Source organism: Eubalaena glacialis, chromosome 6 (genome assembly GCF_028564815.1).
Source record: "Eubalaena glacialis isolate mEubGla1 chromosome 6, mEubGla1.1.hap2.+ XY, whole genome shotgun sequence".
Taxonomy (NCBI): Eukaryota; Metazoa; Chordata; class Mammalia; order Artiodactyla; family Balaenidae; genus Eubalaena; species Eubalaena glacialis.
Window position 1 is genome coordinate 16118257 of NC_083721.1, and position 20877 is coordinate 16139133.

Below are 20877 nucleotides of genomic sequence, written 5' to 3' on the forward strand. Positions count from 1 at the left end.
GCAGTAACTTCTAATTTTACTAAAAGAGGGACTGAAAAACACAGTTTTAGTTTATCGACAATCCATTCATAACAGCTGAAGGGAAACTTCTCTCTGAAGTCCTCTAAGAGATTTCATCAATCTTCAGAGATCTAAGGCATCACTAATAGAATTTAAATGCACTATCTCACTCCATTTCACCTTTCTCATCCCCATAACCTAACCAGCTCAATCATGGCCAGGCACCAATAGTCACTGGGAAAACTAAGCCAACATTTAAAGTGAGGGGGAAATGATCACTTTCACCCTGTCCAAGATCTCCATTCTCAGAATGGTAATAACCAGGGAGTAATTAACTAACTATACATTTCATTTCTTTTTACTTTGCCTTGATCCAGAAAGCTTTAAGAGAGCTACTAACTACAGCATAGCCTTGGACAGATTGACTAGACTACTGATGAAACTCTGAATGTCGGCCACGTTTACAGCTCATTTTCATACAAAACAGCCACAAAGCATTCCTTACACTAAAGTCACAGATGATCCTGGTCCCCTGGTCACCATTAAGTGCACCAGGAATTCCTGCTTCAGCCAAGGCAGCCATAGAGATTTGTAGTATCCTTGATGAGAATCTGACAGGACCTGGGGGTTTTTTGTTAGATAGCAATAAATTGAATGAACCAGATCTTTTTTCTTGGGATGTTTAAGTATGAAACACACAGAGGCCCACCTGAAGGGGGTCAGGAAACTAAGAGACACAGAGAAAAGGATGCCAGCCAAAGCTAAGATGTAGAAAGAAGAAAAAGCAGTTGAAAGAGGTAAAGAGAATCAGGTGCCACCTTGGTGGAAGCCATAGAAAGAGATAAACTAAGATATGAAAATGGTAACTTAGAGACACCCAACCTATCGCCATATACATGAAAAGTCATCTGGCTCTAGGATAGTTGTGCAATTTTGTACTTTTTTGTGATCCTTAATAAACCACACCCTCTAAAGTGATCTCAGCATTTCTTTTCCTTGCAACCTTGAAGATCCTAACTCATATACCACTATTCCCAGAGTAGAGGGAAGTGACCTTTCCAGATTTATCCCATTCGAATGAGCAGTCTCTGTATGCAAATGAAGTGACTCTTGGGAAGGTAAATCTGTCATTTGGTGCTTTAAGGTTTAAGGAAAGTCTTCATCTGTTCTTTAACAGACCACGTGTTTAAATGGTTCTTCCTGCTATGGGGTTCACAGAATAAATTCCCCAAATGACAGAAATGTGGTCCAACATCTAAGCAGACAGTGGGTGATCTGATAAGGGCAATACATTCATCAAGGCAGATCTCATCGATTTATCAGATAAATTAATCAGGACAAAAACGCTACTATGAGCATGGAGAATACTAGGGATAAACTGTGTCTCCTTGGCCTTTTGCAAACTCCTGGGCAAACCCTCTTGATTGCTTTGTGTTGTTCCCTGATTTTATAGCAAGTACATCCGGAAGGGATGAATAGAGACCTCATCTCCCAGTTCTTTGGTCTTCTGTTCGGACACCCATTTAGTCATCCGTTAAGTCTCCACTTCATGCAATGCCCAGTGATAGATGCTGGCAATACAGCACCTACCTACCAGCTGGGAAAGATTGCAACTAATTTTGTCATTATAACTATGGTAAGTGCTCTGAAGGAGAAGCACAGAAGCTGCGAGAATGACTAACAGGGAATGTCTTGGGAGTCATCAAAGGCTTTCTAACCTAAGTGTTTGTTTACTGAAGTAGAACTAACTCAGCCAAAAGGAACCAGAAGAGCTTTCTAGGTAGAGAACAGCAGAGGCTAAGACCCTGAAGCAGAAGAGGTAAAGCAGACAGGATGAACTATTCAGGCTATTGCAGCCAGAACACAGAGAGGAAGGCCAAGAGGGCAAAGATACATGTGCTGAAAGCAGGGACCAGAACCTAGTCCTTGAAGCCACATTGAGGATTTGTGTTTATTTTCTATTCTGGGTGAGGAATATTTGACCTACTATTTGGAGCCAGTGGAAATTTTGCCCTTGATGTTTTGATTCTGTAATTATGAATACACCATCTAACCCAAATAATACAAAATAAATGAATTTTTACCTAAAAGGCAGTCTTCTTAGCAATTAAATCAATTTAATTCTTGATAAATTATCATACAGATTTCCATTTCCTTTTTAATTTACTAAAATTAAGATCCATTTTTTATTATAAATTTTCCATGGAAACTTGATTCATCAATAGTTTTATCCTCAAGTTATCTTCCATGGTCCTTATCAAGACTTGATACCTTAATCATTTTTATTAAAATTTCATCAAGTGTCATCTTTAATCCCTTTCAGTTTTTTTGTTGTTGGTTATGTTTATAAGCAATGCTCTCTTTGAGTTAGATGAATGAGTTTTTATTTATTTCTTAGCTAATCCATGAGAAAATCTTGTGTTGTCCCTGGACCACACTTTGAGTATCACTGATCTCTTGTAATGTTTCCCAACAAGTGGTGCACATACCATTTGCTTTCAGGTGGCAAAAGTATTTTTTAATAATTATGTATTTTAAGTGCTCATTAGAAAAAGTTATAATACACTTGACACGTGATTATTCCTTAAGACACATTAAATCTGTCCCAAGTTAAGGAAAATAAGTCATTTGCAAGTGTCCAATCAAAGAACAAAAGACAAGTCAAACGTTCTGCTCAAGTTTTCCATATTTTCTACAAGGAGAGTGGATTACTTTCACCGTGTGAAATTATTCTTTAAAGTATTCTATTACCATTCAATTCTTTTGAAATCAGTCACGTGCTGATGTGGGATGACACAAAGGTCAGGTTTCAAAGGATTCTGGGAGAGTAAAAGGGAGTTATATTTCCAAGAAAATGCAGGAAAGAGGAATGTAGTTGGTTAATAACGTGCATTTTGCAGTCAATCTGATCTGTGTAGGAATCCTAGTAATTCCTATCTGTGTAGGAATTACTAGCGTTGTGATCTTGTACAAATTACCGTTGTAAATTGCAAATTCCCTTTCTACCACATGGAAATAATAAGAATTAACTCGTAAGACAGACCATTAGCTAAGATACCGCACATAAAGCAAATAACAGAGCCTGGCACGTAGGAGTACTCAGTATACAGTTATCCTTACAGATTTTAATTATCACCTTCAAGTCCCCAGAGCTGCTACAGCACCCAAGTCAGAGCACACGCTCAACGATAGATTTAGGGGATAAAGGCAGGTGCCCTGCCTTGGAAAAAAAAAAGAGGGTGGGGCGGCGCACATCTGCCCTGATGTTATGTGAGGGTCTGGATGATTACAAGGAAGGTAATCTTGGAAGGTGTGGCTTCCAGGTCAGAACCGGCAAAATTCAAACGTCCCGAGCACCGAGTCCAGTCAAAGGGAAAAATCGGCAGAGTGCCACAACGCCCTGGCTGGCTGCGCGTGCGTCGGCCGGAAGACAGATGGCGCGCTCCGCGACCCGCCCGATCGATCGACCAGATCGAGGATCGTCAAGTCAGTTCTGACTGCGCGAAGTGCTCCTTCTCGCGAGGCTTCAGACCAGGCCGCTGGGGGAAGGGGCGGACCCAGCTGGGGAGAGAGGAGGAGCGTGAAGTCGCCGCACGCTACGTTCCCAGGAGGCTGTGCGCGCCCCTCGCTTCCTCCGGAATATTCTGAGTGGGCGCGTGGACTGCTGCCTGCGTAGTGGCTATGGCTCTCCACGTCCCCAAGGCCCCGGGCTTTGCCCAGATGCTCAAGGAGGGAGCGAAGGTAAGGAAAGGAGGAAGGAGGAGTGAGGTGGGAGAGTCGGCGTAGGGCAGTGGCGGCCGCAGTGAAGGAGAAGGGCGTACTAACGGGCCGGGCGTGCTCCCCTGACACAGCGGTCGGAGGGAGAGAAGATTCCAGAAAGGGAGGTGTTCTCGGGAGGGCTCTGCCGCGGAGGCCCGCGGGCATTTTGGTTCTTTACGGACCCCGGGGAGGGTCGAGCGGGCAGAGACGGCGAGTGGGGGACGAGGCCGCAGACACCGCGTTCTGTACTTGGTTGTCGTACAGATAGCTGTAAGGCCGCTCCTGCATTTTTCTTCCATCCGTAAAACGGGGGTGATGAGTTTCTCCTTTAGAAGGCGACATAGGTGAAACAACGTAGGTGAAATTGCTTTGGGAACTGCGAAGCCGATTGCCACAGTTCAGGGAGTGGGCGGTGCGGTTAAGAGAGGGACAAGGGCCTGTCTTGGCAACTTTTATCTAAATGAGAAACAGCGGGCTCCCCACTTAGTTCGCAGAAGCAGTGCGTTATAGTAGGATAAACAATGGTTACAATGCGAATGGATTCTGGTCCCAACTTAGGTTAGCTAGCTTGATGTAAAGCTTATCCCTCTGGGTCTTGCTTTTCTCATCTTTAAATTGAGCAGATTGGACGAAAAGGGTTGTAACGATCACAGTTGTAACCCACAAGGTAAGTGACACCCTGGCCTAATTAAAACTGTTTTGTTTTATGGCGAGATCTTGGATGTAATTTCAGAAGCTTAGTTTTTTAAAAATATCTTAAAGCACTACTGATAAATGTGTCTCTTGTATTCAAATGGTAGTGTTCCTTTATTTGTCCTCCACATTTTCTGTGCTTAGTTAAAGGGATATAGATAGTGTGATTCCATTTATGGTAACAGGTTTAGGGAACTAGGTTCTTGTTGGCATGATGCACTTTTGGGATGTTGTGAATATAGTAAATATCAAGGTTTAATGTAAATATTGGTGAAAGAGCTTCGCTGAAAATGACATTGACTGCTCACTTTTTTAAAAGCCTGAAGAACATCCATGGTTTTTATTTTTCTGAGGCAGAAATAATAAATGGCCAGATAAACAAAAAGGATAATTTCAAATAATGATAAAGGAAATAAGAAAGTCTGCCTCCAAAAAAAAAAAATTAAAAAGGAAGGGTTGGGGTAGATAGAACAATTAAGATGTTCAGGAAAGAACTCTCAGCTCGGTGCTTAGTGGCCAAGATTAAAGGCAGAAGTGTTACAGGCTTAGGGACCAATGAGTACAAAGACCCTGAGGATGGAATGAGTGTGACCTGCTAAAAGAAAACAAGAAAGGTGATAGGGCTGAAGCTTACCAAGGGAAGGAACGGTAAGAGATGAATTGAGAAGAGTTGTAGGCAAGGGTTAGAATGTGTAGGGCCTTTTAGCCCTGACAGGGGCTTTACATTTTATCCTAAGTGATGGGAAGTCATTAAAGGGTTTGACAGGATCTGATTTATGATCAGAGATTACTGTCCCTCAGAGAATGGGGATGGGGGAAAAACAAGAGTGTAAGGCAGGAGATCTTTAGAACAGTATTGTCTGTCTGCTGCGATGGAAGTGTTCTATATCAGGACTGTCCAGTATGGTATCCACTAGTCACAAGTAGCTACTGGGCACTTGAATTGTGCCTAGTGCACTTGAGGGACTGAATTTTTAATTAGTTACTTAAAATTTAAATAGCCACTTGTGGCACGTGGCTACTCTCTTGGGCAGAGCAGCTCTAGAAAAATGTTCACATGAACAGTAGGCTCTTGAAATTTATCTGAGACCACAGGTAAATGCCAAGTCTAAAAGAAGTCCAGTGTAAAACTTGAGAATTTTAGTACTGTGACCAATTCAGCAGTTTTCAACGTGTGCACGTTGGAATTATATTGCAGTTCAAATGAGCATTCAAAATCTATGCTTTAGCTCCTAAAAATTTGTGAGGCAGATATGTTAATTCCCAGTGAACATAGAACTGCGGGTTTTACAATGCTCAGGTTTTAACACAATAAATATTCATGACCATATTTCAAGTTTTAGAAAGTACTGATAAACTCTGAAAAGGTATTTTTATCTGCAAGAGCTCATTTGCTTTCTGTAGTCAATCTTAGCACTCTTCCCTGCACTTTTCACTACATTTTTTAAAAATTATAGGCTTTATGTTTTGATGTTTAAGTAGGTACCTGTGGGCCCTAAAAATGTCATGTTTTATTCATTCAACTAGTGGACAAATCTGTGGATCATTTGTGAATACCAAGCACCATACTTTACATATATAAATCTTGCTTGATAGTTTCAACAATCCTCTGAAACAGGTACTATTATATTACCCCGTTTTACAGATGAAGAAATTATTGAGATTCAGTGTCCTGCCTAATCAGAAGTTTTCTTTGACAGCATTTTTCAGGGTTAGAAGAGGCTGTGTACAGGAACATACAGGCTTGCAAGGAGCTTGCCCAGACAACTCGTACAGCATATGGACCAAATGGTAATTTCTAAATTCATGTTTTAAAAGATGCAGTACTGTAATAGAATTTTGTGTACTAGCTTTTTCAAACTTGTTCTGAGGATATTATATGTAAATTGAGAGTTTTAGCCGTAATATAGTATGGCATTGAAAATTATTTCATAGCTCAGTGACACCAGTACAGTGTTTCTAATCTTTAATCAGCAATTCAGATCTTTTTAGAAAAGTTGGAATCCAAATGTTATGTTTTGTCCTATTGAGAGGATAGAAAAGTTATGGTGCTTTCACCATTGAGGCAGAACCTAGTGTTCACGGTTGCAGATGTGGAACAAATCTTTTACATAGAGTGACATTATAATTTAAGGGAGAAAAATTCTTTCTTGTCTCCTACCATCGACTGAATTAATTGATAACAGATTTATGGAATAAGCAAAAAAGTAAGTGTACTTTTAAGTAGATTATTTTAGTCTTTGTACACGTTAATATGTTGTGTTGATTGAACAAAAATATGACAAAATTGGCATCCTCGCTAATAAACATTATAGGAGATTAAAAAGGAAAGAGTACAGGTGTGCAGTCAGGCAAAGCCATAGGGCTATGAGATAACCTTAAAGAATAGATAATATGTTTTGAGTTCTTAAAAAGTTATTTTTAGGAATGGATATAAATTTATATTTCTTGACTAGATTTTCCCAGTATTTGGAGAAGGGTTTGAGTAATAATGGATTTCTTTTTCTAATTGTTACTTTTGAGGAATGAACAAAATGATTATCAACCACCTGGAGAAGTTGTTTGTGACAAATGATGCAGCGACTGTTTTAAGAGAGCTAGAAGTAAGTTATATCTTTAAGAAAGCCAAGAAATGTTTTGGTGACATCAAAAATTCAGTATATTTTAACATAAAAGAACCTTTATTTCAAATTGGATAATAAGGGATTTTTTTATTCCCAACTTGAAAATTCATTATACAGATTTTCCTAACTATAAAGAGTCCTCTTTATGTTTAACATCTTAGCAACTCAAATTTTAAATCTCCTAAATTATTAATTTATGGAATGATTGGTTGTGATAAAAAAATATATTTGCTCATAATCATATCAAATTGAATATGTCATCTTGTTCTATAGAGTATGACACTAAAGTGAATTATTCCATAATATAGAAACAGCTGATACTTGAAAATAGTAGTGTTTTTTTTTTTAATTGTGTTTGTGAAGATAAAACAACCAGTTTGTGGAATTTTGCTTTGCTCACCTGCAGTTTTGATGTTATAGAATCTGTAAAATAGATACTGCCAGCCAAGGTATGAGGACAGTCTGGCACCTGAACACATAGAGAACCATTCCTCAGCCAGCTGCTAATTGAAGCATATGTTCAATCTCAGGGAATTTTCCTGAACTTAGCTCTGAAAGCACCAGAGCTTAATGCTTTTAGGCAGAACTCCATAGATAAGTTAACATTTCTCCAACTTCTTAAATAACAGTATAGTCTTGAAGTAATAATACTGAACAAAACAAATTTAATTCCACAAGATATTTGTGGAGGGGCTTGTCATTGTGAATGTGAATGTTGTACTCTTTGATGTTCTCAGGAGTTGTTCAAGTGTGACGGGGATACTGTTTTCCTAATAAACTATAGTGTCAGGTTTTTAGTTTTCTCAATGCTATCAGTTGTTACTCTGATTATTTCTTGAAAAGCATCTAAATCCTAAGGAACGATCACTTAAAATTTTGATATGCTTTTTTTAAGAAATATTTTATATTCCCGTTCTTTTAAACCATAATTGATAACCCCTTACAAAAAGAATGTACATAAAAATTGAGACTCGTGACGAAGTTAAATGACATCTATTTTAGCACTTCTGAAGCCTTTTTTAAAAGTGCCTTAGGTTTAGTGGTTGGAATTACTTTGTTTTTTAATTTAGTGAATATATAATAAAGTTATGAACCTTATGTACGCAGGTGTACATACTGGGTGACTGACCATTGAAAGAAGGTGCCCTGTGAAGTTATTTTCATTTATGGTGATGCATTGATGCTCATAGGCCTAGGCGGACTTGGATTGTCTTCTTGTGACCACACTATAAGTAGTGTGTAGCAGTGTAATCAAATGAGTTACCTGGCCCATAGGGAGATTGGAGTCTATTAATTTAAGAAGAAATGGAAATGAACAATTTTATTTTGCTTTAAGGATCAAATGTTTTCGCTTGATACTCAAATTCAAACCCCTTCTGCCAGGTACAGCATCCTGCTGCGAAAATGATTGTAATGGCCTCTCACATGCAAGAGCAAGAGGTTGGAGATGGCACAAACTTTGTACTGGTTTTTGCTGGAGCTCTTCTAGAATTAGCTGAAGAGCTTCTGAGACTTGGCCTGTCAGTTTCAGAGGTGAGTGTTCATTTTATAATCTACTCCTGTTTCATATTTGCTTATGTATATATATCTACTAAATAAAAGTCATTAGTAATAGCTGATTTTGAGCAGTTTTCTCTGTGCCAGGCATTGTAGTACATATACTTCACATGCAGTATCTCATTCTATCCTTACAAGAACCCTATGAGTGGGGCCTATTAGAAGTAATCCTGTTTTGTTTCAGATAAGGAACGTGAGCCTTAAGTTAGAAAAACCTTGCGCAAGTAGCTAGTAATGGCAGTTAGGATTCAAATTTGGGCTCTCACCAAAGCCTGCACCCTTAAAGAGTAGGCTCTGCCGTGAATGTTATTCTGGAAGTGTGCTTTGTCTTTTTCTATTGAAAATAAAGATTTGTATTCATTGGGTTACCAAAATAAAGCTACCTTAAGTCATGTCAAAATTACGTCTTTTGAAGAAACATTTTTGCTCTTTACATTTAAGGTCATAGAAGGTTATGAAATAGCTTGCAAAAAAGCCCATGAGATTCTTCCTGACTTGGTATGTTGTTCTGCAAAAAATCTTCGGGATGTTGATGAAGTGTCAGCTCTACTTCATACCTCCATAATGAGTAAACAATATGGTAATGAAGCATTTCTGGCCAAACTTATTGCTCAGGCATGTGGTGAGTAAATATCAGTAAATGAAAAGATCCAAAATTAAAATGTCTTAATGTGATTGAGATATTTTCTCTGTTGTCCCAGCATATCTTTTGATATGTCTCGTTTTCTTAACAGTATCTATTTTTCCTGACTCTGGCCACTTCAATGTTGATAACATCAGAGTTTGTAAGATTCTGGTAAGTTTAGAAAATGCATTAATGTTATCTAGATCAGATTTTTTTTTGCAAAAAAAAAAAAAAAATTTCTGTTAATCTAAATTTTACCTTGTGGGTTTTAGGCACTTAGGACTTCCTGCTTTTGTTGTAACATTTGGATATTGCTAGATTGTAATACTACCACTTGTTAAATTTAAAAGGATATCAACATATTATCTTCTTAAGTCATCATTTTTCCATGACAGCTGGAAGGTTGAGAATAGTGCATAAACAAAATATTAATTATTTGCAAGCTTGATACATGCTGACGTATAAAAATGAGCTTAGAAGGCAATTTTGAATGAGGTTCAAGTTTTTCTGTTGCTCTATAATAATAAAATTCATACTTTTAATATTTAAAGAGTATGTATTTGATAGAAATATTGTGCTTGATACAGTAAAACCTGTAACTGTAGTGATTTTACACATGAGATTGTTAATGTAGCTGAGTTTAGCTTACATAAGTACATGTGTTAGCTATAAGTGTTTGTGTGTTAATATACATGCTGGGTGTTTTCTGACTTTATCCATGCACTGCCTTCCCCTTCGCCATTACATGGTAAGCTTGTGAAATCAGAAACTTGGCTTTGATGCCTATTCTGCCTGGTGCATTGGTACAGAGTGAGTGAATGGCTTAGAGCAGTTGTTCTTTGATTCTTCCCAGTACACTGAAGGACCCCCGTCCATAACAGTGGCTCATTGCCACAGTGACTCCTGCATTGAGCAGACTGGTATGCTTTATGTCCACCACCGTACTCATCCCCAGGAGTCACTGCCTTTGTATATTACATTATTTAGAAATGAATATTTTTGGTGCATGCAGAATCAACAAATTAGCCCTGATGTTATTTTCATGAAATCACTGGTGATTTTGGTATCCAACTCCTTAGGGCTCTGGTATCCATTCCTCTTCAGTATTGCATGGCATGGTGTTTAAGAAGGAAACTGAAGGTGATATAACATCTGTCAAAGATGCAAAAATAGCAGTGTACTCTTGTCCTTTTGATGGAATGATAACAGAAACTAAGGTATGTAGATTTCAGAACCTTAAAGGTAAAAATTTGTGGTTATCCTTTCAGATAGTTTTAATGATTCTATAATTTTGAAGTAGAGTTTCCTCTTAATCCAGTGAATACTGCATAATTATTGAAAATTGCCGGGTCATGTTTATTTTTTAATCAGACTTATATTTGAATATCTAATTCAAATACTAAATACAAAACTTGAAACATTAAGATGGTGACAGTATTGTTTGTATTCTAATAAACAGCTCTTGACTTCTAGTAGAACTTACACATTTCAGCAGGTTAAATGTTCAGTGAAGAAAATGAGTATTTGTGTGCTGTTCATTAAAATTTTTTTAATAAATTTATTTTTATTTTGGCTGCATTGGGTCTTTGTTGCTGCACGCAGGCTTTCTCTAGTTGTGGCGAGCGGGGGCTACTCTTCATTGTGGTGTGCAGGCTTCTCATTGCGGTGGCTTCTCTTGTTGCGGAGCACGGGCTCTAGGCGCACGGGCTTCAGTAGCTGTGGCACACGGGCTCAGTAGTTGTGGCTCACGGGCTCTAGAGCGCAGGCTCAGTAGTTGTGGTGCACGGGCTTAGTTGCTCCGCGGCATGTGGGATCTTCCCGGACCCGGGCTCGAACTCATGTTTCCTGCATTGGCAGGCGGATTCTTAACCACTGCGCCACCAGGGAAGTCCCGGAAGTTTGTTTTTAAAAATACATGTTAAGAAGTTTGAAGTATATGTTTATAGGTCACTGTTGATTGCATCCCTAGAATTCTTGAAATCTGAGTTGTGGACGGGTTTTGAAGTTTCGCGGGGGTGGGGTGGGGTGGGGCTGGTCACTTAGTCCACGTTTTAGAAAAAGTTTGAGAACCACAACGTTGTTTTGGTTGACATTCATCAGAAGACAGATGTCAGGGTACCTGCCTAACATATCTAAAAGTACAGTGTATTTCTCCAATTTTTCCATGAAAGTGCCTGTCAAAGAGCAAATGTGTCAGTGTTGGGGGTGGGGGCGTTGGTCTAGGAACAAGCTGAATTTCTGTTAATTTCATACAAATTTTGTATTTTGCTTCATAACATGTGCATGTTTATCTTCATATTTTTCTCCCAAATCTTTAAATTATTTCTTCAATAAAATGTTATTCTGTGATTTTGAACACCAACGTGGTGAAATTGTTTTAAAGAAAATCCTCACTTATTTTGCTAGGGAACGGTATTGATAAAGACTGCTGAAGAATTGATGAATTTTAGTAAGGGAGAAGAAAATCTCATGGATACGCAAGTCAGAGCTATTGCTGGTACTGGTGCAAATGTCGTAGTAACAGGTGGCAAAGTGGCAGACATGGCTCTTCATTATGCAAACAAATACAATATCATGTTGGTGAGGTAAGAGGGGACTGCATTCTGTTAACCTGGATTGTAAATGGCTTTGGGTGGTGAAACACCGAGCAAATAAATTCAACACACCATGAAGACTGTTAAAAGGGGGAAAGTATGAGGTATTAGATCACATGGCAAGAGGACTTAACTTGATCTAGGGGAACAGGAAGCACCTCTGAGAAAACTTACCTTTAGGCTGAGAGCTGAAGGACCAGTTAACAGAAGTTAATTGAAGAGGGAGAGGGAAGAGCGTTCCCGGCAAGAGGAAGAGCTTAAGAGACCAGACACAAACCTGGTACACACTGTCAGCTGGAGTGTGGGGTCCGGAGCATAGCTTTAAATTCATGAGCACGTTTGTGGGTTACACTAGACAGTTCACCTACCCGTTCCCACCTCTCCGAGCACCTAAGGTAACGTGCAGAGTAAATCACTCTTCTCCTCACAGAACACGCAGTTGCCCAAAGTACAGCAAAAGTTTTCTGTATACCAGGGCTTCCTTAGTGTTTCAGAACTATGAACCCTTGACAGTGTTTCAGAACTATGAACCCTTGACATCCTAAGGAGACTGGAACTCTCCCAGTTCTAGAATAATGCCCTAAACACCTGTGACGGGATTGCACAGTGCAGTCCAGACCCATTCTGAGCTTGAACCTTCAGGGTCAAAAGAAGGTGACCTGAGGCCCAATGTACAGTTTCCTGTTTAATCTCTTGTGTTTTACTATGGTATCTCATGGCATTAAAACTTCTGTTAAGGTCTTTGTTTTGTTTTTTAAAGGCTGAACTCAAAATGGGATCTCAGAAGATTATGTAAAACGGTTGGTGCTACAGCTCTTCCTAGATTGGTATGTATTTTGGACAATATTAAAAGAGAGTTGAACCTATTTGAATTATTTTTATTACAAGAGTCATTTTCCCGCAGACGCCTCCTGTCCTCGAAGAAATGGGACATTGTGACAGTGTTTACCTCTCAGAGGTTGGAGATACGCAGGTGGTTGTTTTTAAGCATGGTAAGCAGTAGTGGTAAGCTATATGTATATGAAGTGTGGGGAGTTCATTTTCTTTTACTAATCCCCAAATATATTTAATTTATTGACAGAAAAGGAAGATGGTGCCATTTCTACCATAGTGCTTCGAGGCTCTACAGACAATCTGATGGATGATATAGAGAGGGCAGTAGATGATGGTGTTAATACTTTCAAAGTTCTCACAAGGGTCAGTATCAGCATTCATCTTAATTTAGTATTTGTAAGTCCTCAAAAACACAGTTGGCAGACATTTTGAGAACTTGAAAATGAAAAATGAATGGCTTGTGTAAAGCAAAGCACCTTTTTCCTTAAGACTCCACTTAAGTATTTGTTGCTTAGGAAGTTTCTAAAATGAAATATGAAAAGGAGTAAATAGTAAATCAAGGCTTTTTTTTTTTTTATATATAACTGTTTTTAAGGAGATGGTTTATGGTGGTTTTCAATTATAATATACCTTCAGTTGCTTCAGCGCTATTCTTAGTGCTATATCTGGAAATACAGATAACTGCATAGTGATGTTCCCATTCTTAACTTTGGTCCTTCTTTTTCGTATACCAGACACTATCGTGCAGTAAGGTAATTTGTTCAAATCACACCATTTTTATGACATTCGTAATTGGAATTGGAATTTTATAAAACATGTAACTGAATCTGATTAAAACCTCTGGTCTGGTGGAGTACTGGAATCTGAAAAGATTTAGAAACCTGGAAATTGCTTCTTGGTGACTTCTGTTTTGTTTTTTTTTTTTAAACTACATATTATAGGATAAACGTCTTGTGCCCGGAGGTGGAGCAACAGAAATTGAGTTAGCCAAACAGATCACATCGTATGGAGAGGTATATGGCTTTCTGTGTACAAACTGACTTTCTTGTCGTTGTTTGAATAAAATTGAGTAATAAGCACATTTTTGTTGTAGACATGTCCTGGACTTGAACAGTATGCCATTAAGAAGTTTGCTGAGGCATTTGAAGCTATTCCCCGGGCACTGGCGGAAAACTCTGGAGTTAAGGCCAATGAAGTAATCTCTAAACTTTACGCAGTACATCAAGAAGGAAATAAAAATGTTGGATTAGATATTGAGGTATTTGAAAAAAACACTATGAACTTGTTTTATTTTGTGAATGCACAACCTAAAAATAGACGTATTAAGTTTAAAAGGAAAATCAGAAAATGTTCTGATTTGTGAGCAAATGATTTTCATAACAGTTAGCTTTTTCATAGTTTGTCTGATAGAGAATTTAGTATTCTTTGTTTTATTAAAATTTGTTTTATAGTGTAGATGGGGTAGTACTTTTTCCTAGCTACTTACTCTAGTTTTATTTAAGTAGCCGTGTTTCTATTGAGTACAAATATTTTCACATAAACATTTAAAGTGAAAGAATAAAAATAGTTTTGTGTTGACAGGCTGAAGTTCCTGCTGTAAAGGACATGTTGGAAGCTGGTGTTCTAGATACTTACCTGGGAAAATACTGGGCTATCAAACTGGCTACTAATGCTGCTGTCACTGTACTTAGAGTGGATCAGGTGAGTGAGAAGTGAAATTTTGATCTTTAAAAATACTAATTTTTATATAGTTCAAAGTATATTTTCATGGAACTAGAACATAGCACAGTTCTCATTCTATTCAAAGTACCCGCCCCCCCCAAAAAAAAAATTGTTTTAATTTTCTTCTATTACAGTTTTAAATTGTTTTGAATGTATTTCAGCTAATTTAAAATGAAGATTTTGCCAGTGAAAGAATGCTTTGCCATTTGGGAACTGGAATGGGTAAAATAAATCTGATACAGATTCATAGTTTTCAAGACTTTTTAGACTAAGAACCCCTTTGTACACATAATCTAGAGAGGAAGTTTAATATGGAATATGGAAGGGCCATAAAGCCCTGAGGCAGATATTGCAGACTACAGTATTCCCTCCCTTATTTGCAGTTTTACTTTCTGTGGTTTCAGTTTACACACAAGTCACCTGCAATCCCAGAATGTAAGTAAGAAAATCCTAGAAATAAGTAATTCATAAATTTTAAACTGTGTACCATTATAAGTATACTGCGTGATGAAATCTCATGCTGTCCTGCTCCAGGACGTGAATCATCTCTTTGTCCAGCACATCCACGCTGTGTACTGTCTGTTAGCCATTTCAGTTATCAGGTCAACATATTTTACTTGTCCCAAAGTGCAAGAGTAGTGATGCTACCAATCAGATATTCTTTTATTGTGCCTAATTTATGTATTTTATCATAGGTATGTATGTATGGGAAAAAGCACAGATATAGGGTTCATTACTATGCTCAGTTTCAGGCATCCACTGGGACTCTTGGAAGGCATCTAAGGGGGAACTACTGTACCACCTTCAAGGAAGTGTGGAGATGATAGGACCTGGCATTTAAATTTTTTTCTTCTGTGACAGATTGTCTTGGGGTACTAAGATCTTAAGGTATAAAAAATCATAGTATTTCTGCCAATATTTTTGAGGAATTACGGCAGAGAAGGAAAGTGGTGAAGACTATTTTGGATTCACAGATAAACCAGAATTCATAGTTTTTCAAAAAGGTGTTTTCTAAACTTAATGAAATGTATTTTCCTACAAAATTCTAGAAGTGATTATTAACCAATGAATAATTTTTAAATACTGAGTAGAAAATTTTAATTGCTAGGGGCACAGTATAAATCCATTAAATGAAAATCATGCCAAATTAATCGTGGGAGAAGCAAGTTTTAGGTAGAAATGGAGAGGAAATTAGACTTATTCTCAGATCAGTTGGTTGTAATTATAGCAAAACAAATTTCACTTCGGTAAAGGAAGGACTTTTTCTTAGGTAAGATGACCAAAAATGGAACCTGGAGATCCAGTTGCAACACATTGAAAATAATCAGAGACTGGATATCTATGTACTGGATTTATTAATAGTGTATTTTTATATCAGTGCCTCAAATAGTTTTCAGTGGAAGAATATGTTTTTGGAGTTTTTAAACAAAGATAATGTTTAGATGCCTTAAGGAAATGTTTGTTCTATAAGTTAACATGTGGCTAAGAGTAAAAAGGAGGACCGAAAGTAGAAGGGGACAGGAGAAGCTAAGTAGACTGAAGCATGAGGTAAGCAGAAATTCTAATAGTAGAAGTTCCTAAGGAACTTGTTGAATGTCAGTGTCCAAGCAAGACAGTAATGTTAATAACACAAGTGCCTTGCTCACACAGGTACTTCAGAATTTCGGTTTTAAACTGGGAAGGCTGTGTTTTGTTTTACCCTAGGGGAGGATGTTCATTGTTATGTGCCCTTAGCACTCTGTACATGAAATATGTATCTGAAGAACCCATCCAACTGTCTAACGAGCACTCTTCAATATAGTTGTACCTATTTTGCATAGTATGTATTCTGGAAAAGGACTTGTAAATCAAGTTTTAAGCATTGGAAAATGTAGAGCTGGATTAATCTTTGTTCAAGTGTTTATTTCACTAGTTCTCAAATTGTCTCCTAGTCAATAGCATCAACATCACTGAAGAACTTATTAAAAATACAAATTCCCAGACCCACTGAGTCAAACTCTGCAAAGAGGCCCATCAGTCTGTTTTAAATAAGCCCTTCAGGTGATTATGATGCCCACTAAAGTTTGAGAACTGTTTTTAGGTACTTTTTTCTTAAACTATACTTGGGTTCTAAAATTATACTTATTGCCTTTAATTCAATCTGAATTTATCCTCAGTTGGTAAAATGTTCCTCCAAGAATTTCAGGGTAGGTTTCTTTATGAAAGCAGCTTCTGAAAAGGGGTGGGAAATCTATTGAAGGTGGTAGTGAAGATATTTTACGGTTTGTGTTGCATGAGACTCAAGCCAAACCCTTTGATGTTATACAGAAAGATCTCTTAATTATAAATTTGGGAAGCAATGAATACTGTATCCAATTTTGAGATTTAGAATGTATATCAGAGTTTTAGATTTCTACTGTGGGGAAAGCCAACTGACTTGAACTCCCAAATTTATTTGAGCCCAAAGCTACCACACACCCACCCCCCCCTTTTTTTTTAAACATCTTTATTGAAGTATAATTGCTTTACAATCGTGTGTTAGTTTCTGCTTTATAACAAAGTGAATCAGTTATACATATACATATGTTCCCATATCTCTTCCCTCTTGCATCTCCCTCCCTCCCACCCTCCCTATCCCACCCCTCTAGGTGGTCACAAAGCACCGAGCTGATCTCCCTGTGTTATGCGGCTGCTTCCCACTAGCTATCTATTTTACATTTGGTAGTGTATATATGTCCATGACACTCTCTCACCCTGTCACATCTCACCCCTCCCCCTCCCCATATCCTCAAGTCCATTCTCTAGTAGGTCTGTGTCTTTATTCCCGTCTTGCCACTAGGTTCTTCATGACTTTTTTTTTTTTTTTCCTTAGATTCCATATATATGTGTTAGCATACTGTATTTCTTTTTCTCTTTCTGACTTACTTCACTCTGTATGACAGACTCTAACTCCATCCACCTCATTACAAATACCTCCATTTCATTTCTTTTTATGGCTGAGTAATATTCCATTGTATATATGTGCCACATCTTCTTTATCCATTCATCCGATGATGGACACCTAGGTTGCTTCCATGTCCTGGCTATTGTAAACAGAGCTGCAATGAATATTTTGGTACATGACTCTTTCTGAATTATGGTTTTCTCAGGGTATATGCCCAGTAGTGGGATTGCTGGGTCGTATGGTAGTTCTATTTTTAGTTTTTTAAGGAACTTCCATACTGTTCTCCATAGTGGCTGTATCAATTTACATTCCCACCAACAGTGCAAGAGTGTTCCCTTTTCTCCACACCCTCTCCAGCATTTATTGTTTCTAGATTTTTTGATGATGGCCATTCTGACCGGTGTGAGATGATACCTCATTGTAGTTTTGATTTGCATTTCTCTAATGATTAATGATGTTGAGCATTCTTTCATGTGTCTGTTGGCAATCTGTATATCTTCTTTGGAGAAATGTCTATTTAGGTCTTCTGCCCATTTTTGGATTGGGTTGTTTGTTTTTTTGTTATTGAGCTGCATGAGCTGCTTGTAAATCTTGGAGATTAATCCTTTGTCAGTTGCTTCATTTGCAAATATTTTCTCCCATTCTGAGGGTTGTCTTTTGGTCTTGTTTATGGTTTCCTTTGCTGTGCAGAAGCTTTTAAGTTTCATTAGGTCCCATTTGTTTATTTGTGTTATTTCCATTTCTCTAGGAGCTGGGTCAAAAAGGATCTTGCTGTGATTTATGTCATAGAGTGTTCTGCCTATGTTTTCCTCTAAGAGTTTGATAGTGTCTGGCCTTACACTTAGGTCTTTAATCCATTTTGAGTTTATTTTTGTGTGTGGTGTCAGGGAGTGTTCTAATTTCATACTTTTACATGTACCTGTCCAATTTTCCCAGCACCACTTATTGAAGAGGCTGTCTTTTCTCCACTGTATATGCTTGCCTCCTTTATCAAAGATAAGGTGACCATATGTGTGTGGGCTTATCTCCTCCCCCCCCCCTTTTTTTTTTTTTTTTGCCCAAACATAAATCCTTTAAAAATGCTATATGATTATACTTGGAAAATGCTGGATTAGTGCATTCTAGATAAATGAGGCTTCTGGCATGTAAGTTTCCAGGCAACTAGGTGCTTGGATTTTTTTGTTTATGAACACACATTTCCTATATTTGAATGGCTCTCATTTATAGATACTAGAAAATGTCATTGTTGAACTTAATATGTATATTTTACGTATTGACCACTTTAGATTATAATGGCAAAACTGGCAGGTGGACCTAAAGCTTCTAAACCACAAGGAAATTGGGATAAAGATGGTTGGCAAGACGAATCTCATATATAAATAGCAAATCAGGTGCCAAACTGACTGATTTATGCCAGTGATGCATGCAGATATTTTTCACATTCTGAGCACTGGGTTGTTGAAGTGCATGTCTTAGCGTGCCCCTCGCTAACGCTTGTGAATTTTGTTGCTGTTAATGTCCACAGAAGCGGAAAACTCACCTGCTGGACGATAACAAACATTATGCTAGTGTTTCATATGCAGTGTAATAACAGATTGCTCATTGGTGATGATTGCTTAGTAATGAAGCAGGGTAATAGAGAAATATTCTTTCTCTTCACTCTGAAGCTTGAGTTTGTGAATATACTCTTGTGGATTTTGTTTTGCAGATCATCATGGCAAAACCAGCCGGTGGGCCCAAGCCTCCAAGTGGGAAGAAAGACTGGGATGATGACCAAAATGACTGAATGGCTAGATTTTTACTGTAGGTGAAGGCTATGTTTGTAGTAGTACTCTAGGAATTGCCTGATGTTTTCATATTCTCCTAAATTAAGAAGTGTTTTGTGTATCTTGTATTCTCGGCTGGATGATACAATAAACATGTTGTTACTATCAAAGCCTCTTTGAGGACCACTGTTCTTGGATCTGGATGACCTGTTTTGTCTCAGCCTTGTTAATGAAATGAGCTGTGGCACTTAAGGCAAGTCACCTAAGTTATTAGGGGCCTGTTTGCAATATAAATCTGGCCTGCTGCCTGTTTTTATACATAAGTTTTACTGGAACACAGCCATGATCAGGTATTTATATATTGCCTATGGCTGCTTTCTACAAGGGAATGGCAGAGTTGGGTAGCTGTGACAGAGACCAAGTGGCCTTCAAGGCCTAAGACATTTAGGCCTTGACATTTACTTAGGCCTAAGACATTTACTACCTATAGGAAGTCTGTCAGTCCCTGGACTAGATGTATTTTTTCATAGCTCTGAAAATCCCTAAGACGGAGGTGACTTGTTTCAGTAACATTAAATGATGTGTTAAATGGCTGACTTAAAACACATATATTCTGGTAGCAAAGAACAAAGATACTTGTGATGCAGCTGAAAACATGCCTCCTGATATATAAATGAAGCAAGTCAGTCTTTATACAGTGGAGTTTTGAAAAAAGCAAAGACCATAGTAAAAAGTTAATTTAACTTATTTTTACTATATGTTTTGGTTATATAAGGTTTTCTTTGAATAACAACACTTTGAAATTTTATACTGTTTTTGGTATTTCAAAGGAATTTGGATACAGAATGGCTGCCTGGGTTTTAGGTAAACTCATCAAGGAAATCCTAATAGAGAACCTTACAGGAAGTTTAGACAGGTTTGGTATTCTTAAGGCTCTTAGGGTTGTTTGCAACTTGGAAACAGTGGCTGGCTTGGGTAAAAAAAAAGAATTTATTAGGACAGTTCACAGACTTTCTGGCCAGAGGCTGGCATTAAGGGGAGTCCAATGAATGTCTTCCTTGGGTCGATTAACAATTGCACAGAACAAGTGCAGAGTTCAGCCTACACCCCAGCTTATGCACACTGCATGGCATCAGAACAATTATATATGTTAACTACCAAGGTCAAATACCTATGCTTATAAAATTAACACTTTTTTGCTTTAACTAACACAGTTGAAGTTTCAGTCTGAAACTTTTTTTTTAAAATGTTTTCTAGTAGTGTATGTCAGTACAACTTAAAATCTTCTAAGTAATAAAACAAGTTTTAGGGGTAATTCATTTTATTGATGTGTTGCAAACCACCACCCAGACGTATTAATAAGCACAGAGGACTTAAGTAATTCAGAATCCTTTCCAGAAACTGGAAGCAGGAATAAAAACCACTGTGACAATACAAAACCACTGTAAATTTTTAGGTATTTTCCCTTCAGTATTTCAATAAACATGATTTCTTCCGGCATGTATTTAATTTTAAGTGAACATGATTTACAGTTATTTACTTTTTTATTATTACAGCCATTATAAAAGCCATAAACATGTTTCCAGAGAAAGCACTTTTTGAAATTGTTACAGTATTCTCTCATAAAATAGGAGGTAAGCCTGTGAATTTAGTACTTTAGTTGTAGGCACAGCTTGCACATGTGTGTCGCTGATGTGAAACCACTGTCCTTTGGTTGATTCCATTTCAAAATCTGTCAGGAGGAAATGTAAAATTAAATATATAAATGGAAAGATTCAAG

General features: G+C 37.8%; 2 protein-coding genes across 6 annotated transcripts in view; one reads left to right on the top strand and one right to left on the bottom strand.

Annotated features, from left to right (window-relative positions):
* The first annotated feature begins 3580 nt into the window (after window positions 1–3580).
* CCT8 (chaperonin containing TCP1 subunit 8) lies at window positions 3581–20871 on the top strand. The gene is made up of 15 exons (XM_061194006.1): window positions 3581–3741; window positions 6153–6243; window positions 6976–7055; window positions 8460–8609; window positions 9075–9255; window positions 9368–9429; window positions 10338–10475; window positions 11665–11843; window positions 12613–12679; window positions 12757–12844; window positions 12934–13049; window positions 13628–13699; window positions 13780–13944; window positions 14268–14387; window positions 19040–20871. The coding sequence occupies exons 1-15, from the start codon at window positions 3682–3684 to the stop codon at window positions 19115–19117; spliced, it is 1647 nt and encodes a 548-aa protein (XP_061049989.1). The 5' UTR covers window positions 3581–3681; the 3' UTR covers window positions 19118–20871.
* USP16 (ubiquitin specific peptidase 16) overlaps window positions 20415–20877 on the bottom strand; it is a 34936-nt gene continuing 34473 nt past the window's right edge. For all 5 annotated transcript variants that reach the window (XM_061194004.1, XM_061194003.1, XM_061194002.1 and 2 more), the window contains one exon: window positions 20415–20829. In XM_061194004.1, the coding sequence (XP_061049987.1) occupies window positions 20705–20829 (125 nt within the window). In that variant the 3' untranslated portion in view covers window positions 20415–20704. The remainder of the gene's footprint in view (window positions 20830–20877) is intronic.